Source organism: Scylla paramamosain, chromosome 6, assembly GCF_035594125.1.
Source record: "Scylla paramamosain isolate STU-SP2022 chromosome 6, ASM3559412v1, whole genome shotgun sequence".
NCBI lineage: Eukaryota > Metazoa > Arthropoda > Malacostraca > Decapoda > Portunidae > Scylla > Scylla paramamosain.
In genome coordinates this window covers 11090306-11100305 of record NC_087156.1, presented here as the reverse complement: position 1 = coordinate 11100305, position 10000 = coordinate 11090306, and the positions used below count along the sequence as shown (strand labels likewise).

At 38.8% G+C, this 10000-nt stretch overlaps 1 protein-coding gene across 6 annotated transcripts in view; it reads right to left on the bottom strand.

Annotated features, from left to right (window-relative positions):
• LOC135101304 (circumsporozoite protein-like) overlaps positions 1-10000 on the bottom strand; it is a 142742-nt gene that overhangs the window by 13018 nt on the left and 119724 nt on the right. For 5 of the 6 annotated variants that reach the window (XM_064005103.1, XM_064005107.1, XM_064005106.1 and 2 more), the window contains one exon: positions 6653-6706. The exons of the other annotated variant lie outside the window; for it this stretch is intronic. In XM_064005103.1, the coding sequence (XP_063861173.1) occupies positions 6653-6706 (54 nt within the window). The remainder of the gene's footprint in view (positions 1-6652; positions 6707-10000) is intronic. 6 annotated transcript variants of the gene reach the window in all.

The following is a 10000-nucleotide window of genomic DNA, read 5'->3' as shown; positions in this document are numbered from 1 at the left end:
ACAAAGAAGGCAAGACAGACACATACACAGAAAGAAAGACAACCAAACACAAAAACGGTTCTTTCAGACAATGCAGGTCTTCGCGATTCTCTGTTCCTTCCAGTACAGTGTCACTATTAAGAACATCTCTCTCTAAGTACGCATCACCCGTTTTTAGCACTTAATTTCCTGTTTTTTTGTGGCCTGATTGACTGCCGCCTCCCTGGAAAGCGCAACGCAAGGATGCTGCACCACCCCTCAACAACCAAACTGTGCCTTCACCTGCGTTACGCACACACCACATCACACAACTATCATGCATTTACACTCTCCCTCACAAACAAAAGTAGACAGACCACAACTCTTTCCCTCACTATTCTCTCAAGTTCTATGTGGTTTTTCTATACCACGTGGTATCAATTCCTGTATCTTGTCAGCTTCTGCTGGAGGGATTGGTGGGGAGGAACCTTCTGTACTATCCTGTATCTCCCACAAATAGTTAATGTAGAATAATTATCCAAACAGCCTCGTCAATACCTCAAAGTTTGGTATTCCTTTGTATTCCTCTGGAGAGAGAGAGAGAGAAAGAGAGAGAGAGAGAGAGAGAGAGAGAGAGAGAGAGAGAGAGAGAGAGAGAGAGAGAGAGAGAGAGAGAGAGGAGAGAGAGAGAGAGAGAGAGAGAGAGAGAGAGAGAAGAGAGAGAGAGAGAGAGAGAGAGAGAGAGAGGAGAGAGAGAGAGAGAGAGAGAGAGAGAGAGAGAGAGAGAGAGAGAGAGAGAGAGAGAGAGAAAGAGAAAGAAAGCGTTCTAGGTCAGAAAGCCACATCAGTCGCCTTCCCCCCACCCCCCACCCCAGCAACACACTTCAAGCAACCATTCTGTAGACGCATCACGGGATCATTTTTAAGAGCAATACTGGATGACCATTAGGGGAGCCACACTCCACGGCACACACGCAGGTCTGTCAGGGGGAAGGGGGCGGGGCAAGAGGGGGCAGGCGGACCATACCAGCGTGTAGGGTCAAAACATATCACGGCAAAAAGGAGATAGAGGAAGTGAGGCTATGTTTTAATCCTATACATTATTAAAGACAAAAAAAATGGTCTATATGAATGAAAATATGGAAAAGAACTTAGATTTTTTCCTTTCTACAGACAAATTAAAAGGAGACGGAGGAGGTGAGGCTAAAGTTTACCCCCTATTTATTGTTAAAAATTGTTCTCTGTGTGAGGATATGAAAAAGGAATATAACAACAGTATGATTTTTTTTTCTTTTCCTTTCTTTTCAAGATATGAAGGAGTAGAAAATCATATATATATATATATATATATATATATATATATATATATATATATATATATATTATATATATATATATATATATATTATATATATTATATATATATATTTATATATATATATATATATATATATATATATATATATATATATATATATATATATATATATATATATATATATATTTTTTTTTTTTTTTTTTTTTTTTTTTTTTTTTTTTTTTCTAGTGTACATCATTATCCTAGACTACATCACAACAACTACATCATTCCATCACAGCGTAAAGGGAGAGACTATAGTGGTGATGATGTCACTGTATTTATGCTCTACAACCTGCATCACTTTAACAAACTTTAGGCGCTGTATCACAACTCATCACCCACAGCAGAGTACCACACTAACATCCGACATTACCTCACCCTCCTGAGCCAATAACCTGCAGGGGGTGCCACAAGCCCCGCCAGGCTACATAGAATACAAGCAATCACCCTGAGAGCGCACCCCGTCACGTGGCTCACTCTAATAGAAGCTTACAGTGTAGGGAAGCTGCCTCTGAGCGTCACATAATCCTGCACGCCATCCAGACCACGCTACACTCTACGCCCTCCTCCTCCTCCTCCTCCTCCTCCTCCCTCCTCCTCCTCCTCCTCCTCCTGCTCCTACTCCTCCTTGTCCTTATCCCCGCCCGACCACTTGCCTTCCTCTTTTACATACAAACTGCACGCCCCACGCGGCGCATGCAAACACTAGCCCGTCGCCGTACATTTAGCCGTTTGCTCTGCTCTCGACACCCACACCCATGCACGTCACTGAAAGAGAGAGAGAGAGAGAGAGAGAGAGAGAGAGAGAGAGGAGAGAGAGAGAGAGAGAGAGAGAGGAGAGAGAGAGAGAGAGAGAGAGAGAGAGAGAGAGAGAAGAGAGAGAGAGAGAGAGAGAAGAGAGAGGAGAGAGAGAGAGAGAGAGAGAGAGAGAGAGAGAGATTCAAGGCAAAAAGTAAATTCTTCCATACAAATGCACCACATTAAGCGCCTCCAGCGTAAGACTGTATAATCATCAGGTAGGAAGCGCGGCAGGAAACACGTGAAGTCTATAGAGAAGGCAGGGCGTGTTTCACTTGGTGGTCTTGCCTCTCACTTTTTTAATATACGTTTTTTTTTTTTTCCCTTGCGTGGAATGACAAGGTGTGGAAATAATAGTAAGAAACTATAAATAATAGAAAAACTGAATTGGTGTCACTCCAGCTGATAATCCTGCTCTTTACAACAACAACAACAACAACAACAACAACACCAAAAACAACAACAACAACAACTACTACTACTACTACTACTACTACTACTACTACTACTACTACTACTACTACTACTGTTAATAACATTCCCCCTATTACATCTCAGTAAAGCTTTATTTTTCTCCAATCCTTTATGCTTCTTAAAAACATGGAACTGCATTTTGTAAATAAAAATTCAAATAACCGAACAAAAAATGAATTAGATGCAAAAAATATTGGACGGCTCAACTTGAAACACTGCATTAAACAATGCAATAACATCTTGAATTTAAAGTCAGCATAAAATGGTATTCTAACATTTGCATATAGCCACTACTTATACTCACACTCTCATATCTTCTTGGCGAATGGCAAAGTGAGAAACAAAAAAATATCTTTTCAGTTGCCGCTTCCATACATACAGACAAAAAATGAGAGAAAAAAAAAGTCAGTAATAAAAAAATCTAAAATATGTTTCAGGAAGTGCCTCAATACTCTTAAAACAACTAGTCACAGGAAGGGGGAAAAAAAACAGAAACAGGCAGAGAATTCCAGAGTTTACTAATAAAGGGGATGAAAAAAATGAAAATATTCCTCAACTCCTGGACTACTGAAAGGGAACGGAATAAAGGTGAAAGTCTTGTGTAGCGTCAGCGTGGGGAAGGAGAGACGCATGCTGATGGCAAATTCAGAAGAGCAGTAACCATAGAAATAACAACACAAGACAGACTTCCCCCATTTTTTTCCATCTTCATATACTTGTGTGCATTTTTTGTAGCATATCAGTGTATTTGCTATGGTAAGCACAGTAGGTATGAAATGTTCTCTAGGGTATACATTAATTCATCCATTTATTTATTTATTTATTTATTTACTTATTTATTATCTATTTATTTCATATTCTACTTTTTATTACCACATCGTATTGAGAGGCACTTTTGTGACTCACTGTTTCCTTTACATTGAGAAATTACTTGTTTATTACAGTACAGCATAAAGCAAGTGTCTGCAGTGAGTCAGACACTTTGTCAAGCAGCCTTACCTTACATGCACATGGAATAACATAGGCAAGCATGACAGGCGTCACTTAAATGTAAACCTAAAAATCGAAGGACGTACACTGTACGGACGTACCTAAAAATGGAAGGACGTACACTGCGCTACAAAAACAGCTCCGTCCCCGTCACTCACCGGTAAATTGTGAGTGTGTCAGGAGGAGCAGCAAAAAGCCAGTCCTCGTCGTCTGGCCTCGAGGAAGGAAAAAGGTCCCGCCGCTGCTGCATCCGACAAGACAAACACAAAATCAGAGGACTGTGTTAAACCCTCAACACAAAAAGAAAAAAAAAGTGTCTGAGACTGATGGTGTCAACCAAGACAGGCTATCCCGTATATGAAGTGAGTTATGGCAAATAATTCGCGCATTTTGCGCCCTCCAGCTCGATCTGTAATGGTGAGGCGATAGTTGCAAGAGTTCCGAGGCAGAAACCTTCGCCCACATGTCGATAAATCGAAATATGCAAAATACAGCAAAAAAGGTGAGTCTGAAGAAGAAATTACATAAAATAAGAAAGATACGCCTTCAAAAGTTAACAACCAAGAAGTGTTTCCGAAACTGAAATCGAAATTTTTATATGCGATGGACACCAAAAGGTGCTCCTGGCCAAATCATCGTTGTACCCTCCAGGGCCAGGCGGGAACGGTGGGGTGTACAAAAAATAGTGTGCGGTGCGGTAACAAAAATAGAACAATCTTGCTCTGCTAGGGGAATAATCCCTCCAAAGATATTCAATACGTTACTAAATGATAAAGAAAATCATAAATTTTCTTTCATTCGCTGACAAGGAAAATAAGAACGTGATGAAACAAATATTTTCAGATATCTACAACGACGAGCCTCTAAAAAAAGGGAGACAAATAGTGTGGGCCGGCTCTAGTCATCAAGGCCCACGTCACCTTGACTTTTCAAGGTGACAATCAACACACACAGAGACAAATAACAACAATTCACAGAACAATACAAGCTTTCCTCTCTTTGATTTTACTTGAATAAAGCTGCAACAAAGGTTATGACGCTAAAAAGTTATCTTAGATTAGGTCACAAATATCAAGGTGGTAACGCTTCCCGGGAAATCAGAGTTAAAAATAATATCAATACCAATATGGAATTTTCGGAGCTAAATCGCTAGATGTCGTTGCTGCTCATCTAACTGTAGGAAAGAGAGCTAAAATATTGTTGTAGTAAATCCCAGGTGCGTAAAGATGCATAGAACATTGATCATCATGATACTATTGAAATGACGTATCAACTTTTCAATATCCGGTATGGATAATATTGAAAGAATGTGGTCAAATTATCATTATTTTTTTTTTTTTTTTGTGATTATCGAGTAAACTGCTAACATTTTCTAAATAAAGCATATTACAAGTATAAAAAACTATTCATTTGGACAATGAAAAAGGTAAAAAAAAATCACCCTGTACTATATAGTATGACACAACCTACTCAGTAACATCGTGATATATGACTCTAGTTTTTTTTTTTTTTCTTTTTCTGGGGATTTTAGCATCACTCTCACAAAGCAAGCGACAAGGCAAATTAATCGAGAACCAAAACAAACATCTCTCAGGCGATCCTGCTGCTGCTGTAGTGTCCAGCTACCGTAATCCATTGCTTAGGGCATAGTGGAGATGTGCATCGCAGCAACATTCAACTTCTTGTCCAACAACGTGTTTCTTAAGTTCAACCAGCGCGGCCGAGTCAGGTGTTTGTTTTGGTTAGAGATACAGCATTTCTATCGCCAGGACACTCGAGTTGCCATTTTTTTTTTATTAAAATTGCCGGTTTCATAAACTAGGAAGGAGATCTATGTAATTTGGACTTTTGACTGTCCACAGACCATGTTGCCTTTATGTTTACTGTCCGTCTAGATTAAGACGTTTCCAATCAAGAGTGTATTCATTTGGAAATCTTAAGATGACCAAATAAATCTAAATGCCGGATTCACTAAAAAATCAACTTATGTACATTTCTTCATGAAAAGAGTTTCATTTTACTTGTGTTACTACTTAGAAGGGATTACGTAGAAAATACATTATATAAGCCCATTGCATCTTCATGTAAATAGAATAACACTGTAGGTATATCTGATATTGCTTGTATGTGAGAGAAGAGTTTGTGTCTGTGCTGCCACCTGGTGACAACCACTAGTTCCTGAAAACTCCCCATTGACAAAGAAAATGTAAATATGTTTTCTCCATAAAAGGAAATATTTTTATTTTATTTTATTTTTATTTTATTTTATTTGTTTTTATTTATTTTTTTTACGTGGAAATCAAATTCACACTAAATGAAATGTGGTACAGTAATAGTTTCCAAGGACACTTTATCATAACATGCAAAATATTAATCTACATAACGGTAAAACACAGTAAAGGATAAATAAACGGATAAATTAGAAAATCTGATATTTGTTACCTAAAAAGTCCTCAAGTGAATATTCCTGTTATTGTGGAAATTTGTTATTTGTAATTGCATCTTTCCTTTCTTCACTCACATATTCGTACATACAAAAGATATATACGAAAAAAAATATGAACGCAAAAATGATAGCTAATTGTTAGGTTTCAACTGAATCTCCAAGTAAATATTTATAAAAAAAGATGACACACATTATAGAAAATATATGATTTCGTATCCTTCTTTTCTCTATGCATACACTAAAATAAGCACACGAAGACTGAAATACAAAAATTATAGTTTTGAAAAAGTTTCGGTTAATCCTGAAAGGACTTTTTCCCTGTAAGATGTTGCAATGAACATTATAGACTAAATTTACATTATTTCTTCTTTCATATATATACCCTGGGAAGGCAGCAAAATGGGAGACAAAAACAACGCTTTGGAAAAAGGTATAAACTAATCCTTCAATGGATAATACTACTGACACGATGCCATGGAAGCACATCCTTTCTTTCCTTCATAGATTCGTGGGAAGCAGACAGGAGAAAGGCAGGCAACAGTGACAGGTTTCGGTTGACATGGAAAAAAAAGTTTAACAGCGAGTTCCAAACAGAGTGCACATCATGTAATGAAGCAGGTACTCACTTTCCTCCTGTACGTGTTGGCAGTGTTCACCGCGGCACCACCTGCCATCCTTTCCTGAAAATATCAAAACATCCACATAAGAAAGTAATGCAGCTTGACTATTCTAAAAAGAGCTAAATATGAAGCATCATAAACAGAACCACCACAAATCCTTTACTGCATGAGTTACAACATACACATGAACACAAAAAGGAAAGAATAAATACTGAAGAAATGTCATAAACAAAACGTGTCAAATTCCTCCAAGCAAGAACACATGGATACATGAAAAACAACACTGAAAACATAACACACTTGAAAAGCTGAAAATGTTAAATATGCACAACAGCTGCAACAAAATAAAACGAACAAGCACAATTACATATATAACAAGATCAAATAAGAAAATAAAATAATAAAAAGTGAAAAGCTTCCCAACATTCAGCGGCATAAACCTAAAAACAACAGCAAGGATATACTTAGAAAATAATAAGTACCACTTCAGTCTAGCCATAAAAAGTATTCACGGCACAAAACGTGAAAGTCCCTTTTGAGTATCTCTGCCAAGGTGGCCTGACTCATCTATTCTTCTTTCTTTATTGTTGCTCAGTAATACAACACATCCACCTTCCTCCGTTTGTGGTTCTGATAACAACAACAACAACAACAACAACAACAACAACAACTCTCTGACCACTCCTAGTAAGATACCTGCCTTTTCGTGTGGTTACTGCGGGGACACAGGATGTTCCCTATAACCTCTTACACAACAAAACAACAACAACAACAAAGGCTCCACAGACCACAAAGATATCGTAGTTGCTGTTGGTTCTGGATGTCACCGCTTCTTGGTAAGGATCTCAACAAAAGCAAACACCTGTGAGATCGATCCTACTTCATGCTCGTGCTGCTAACTCGTCTGGATGAAGCAATACATTTAGTGTGATACCTTTCACAGGACCTGCCTAGTATAGTTGTGTCTACATATTTCAGTTCATGCGGTCATCTGAATACAAAAGCCTCACTGCAAAGCCAAGGTAGTGTTTCGCTGGCAATAATATTCCTATATACGCATTACCAAACGCATCCTATTTTTTATTTATTTATTTTTTTTTTTGTCCCGTCGCTTACCAAACCAGTGCCAGACGCTCTTTCGATAAGGTCCCGCAGGAGGTCGTCTTTCTTACCACGGAAAGACTCACACGATTTACTCATATTTTCCCTGAAACATAATGTAATGAAGCTCCAGATGTTAGGCTGGAGATGACCAGCTAATAAACAAATAAATAAATAAATATCCTCATTAAAAGCATTAACGATATTGTACGATATTGGATATTGGATATTGGATAACGATATTGGATATTGTACAGTAGCTACCAAATTATCTTTATTTTAAAGAGCTCTGCATTCTGACACAATGGACGATAATATTTGACACGTTTGGTGATGACGCCAGTGACAATTGGTAGCCCTGCACACTAAGGATGGTTGCCGTATATTACATATGACCTAACAAATAGAGAGCCATCTTAGCATCACGTCAAGCCATGCATACCAACCTTACCGACACGACACGTGATCAGGCAGCGGGTTTCGTATTGTTCATTATGCCACAGTTCGCGCCACACTTTAAAGATAGTTTTCGGAGATACTGTACATTCATTGGCTGAAAAGTTCTTTATACAGTCATACAGATCAGTTACTTTCAACTTGGGTCCACTTAGACTAATATGTATGAGACTACACTTTTATTTGAAATATTTAGATGCACAGTTCTACTTTATGCTTCTGTTTATCTTACTTAGTATTAAAACAAGAGTGGGATTTCATTAAGTTTATAAAGGAACGTTACTGAATGCTATTGACGAGACAACAATGAGACAAATTCTTATTTCAGTTCTACATCACCAGTGTTTACGGCTTCACTCCAGAACAGGACTCCCTAACCTCATCTCATCCCAAGCAAAGCCTCTTACGAGTAAATCGTTTCGTTATTGTCAATCTATTATCTGTTCTTTATATTCAAGAGAAAATATGGAAACAGTTGAATCTACTTTTCTATATCATGTCTTCTGGGTTGTGACTGATTTCTTTCTAGCGTCTGCAGCTTAAGAGTGTCAATGAAGAATAATGATGCTATTTCACTGAACTTAAAGCTTTCACTGTAAGGAATCTCTCTCTCTCTCTCTCTCTCTCTCTCTCTCTCTCTCTCTCTCTCTCTCTCTCTCTCTCTCTCTCTCTCTCTCTCTCAAACCATATCTCGCTCTCAAGTAGAATTCACCTTCTCTCTTTTACCCATCTTTACTATATTTCACTAAGTAAGGCTATTTTCTAAGAAGTAACATCCTAACAATCCTCCTTCTGCTTGAGCAGCAACACTAATTTTATTCCAAACCTTCCAGTTCGACTTCGCTTAGATTACCTTACTTAAGGTTTCCAGTCAAGAGATACCCTGCCATGCCTCGCCTCACCCTCCCTAACACTCCGCCAAGACAATGATTCCCTTGGTACCATCGCCGCGTGTACCAGGATGAGAGAAAAGCCGACAGTCCACTGCTAAGCCATGCGCGGATTAGCCACGTTAGCATCAGTCCGAGAACACAAGCAATTCAACTGAACTTGGGCTGAAGCCAGGAGGGAAAGTAAAGTGTGTCTAGAATATGAAGGTGGTAGTTAAGTGAGACTGAAGAGGAGGAGCACAAGTCATGTTGCGATTGACGGATGAAGGCAATCTAGGGAGAGTGTCGCACAGAGGAGGCGGGACGCAAGGCGCCTTCAGGCCAGTCACTGCTGGTGTCCCTCGCCTCCCCTTCCTGCCTCGCTGCGAGGTGAAGGGGCCACTACCACCGCTGCCTCAACACTTACACTACCTTTGCGTCTCAACACTGAAATGCTTCAATGAATGGGAATGAACGGGAAAGTAATGGTCACTTAGAATTGCTTAGAACAAGCACATGTTACTAAGTGTTTTAAATCAATCTCTCTGTCTGCGTCTGTCTGTTTATCACTGCCTCACATCTTCACTATAATGTTCTGTAAGAAAGAGCATCCCAATCTCTGTTGCTTTGTTGCAGCACATCTATTTGTATTAATGTTGTGTGTGTGTGTGTGTGTGTGTGTGTGTGTGTGTGTGTGTGTGTGTCTGGTGTAACATTACGTGTGGAACAATATTTACGAGTATGGGTCAGTGGGTCTGTCTTCAGGTATATTTAGTAGTTTTAAGAAATCAATGACAACTACGTATTGTGCCTGAAAAATAGCATACCGTAAATACGAGGCTATGAGAGAAAAAATATAGTTAGGTCACTATGTATGCATTTTCTTCGCTTGCAGTAATTGTTATCACAAAAGAATATACGAGTAACG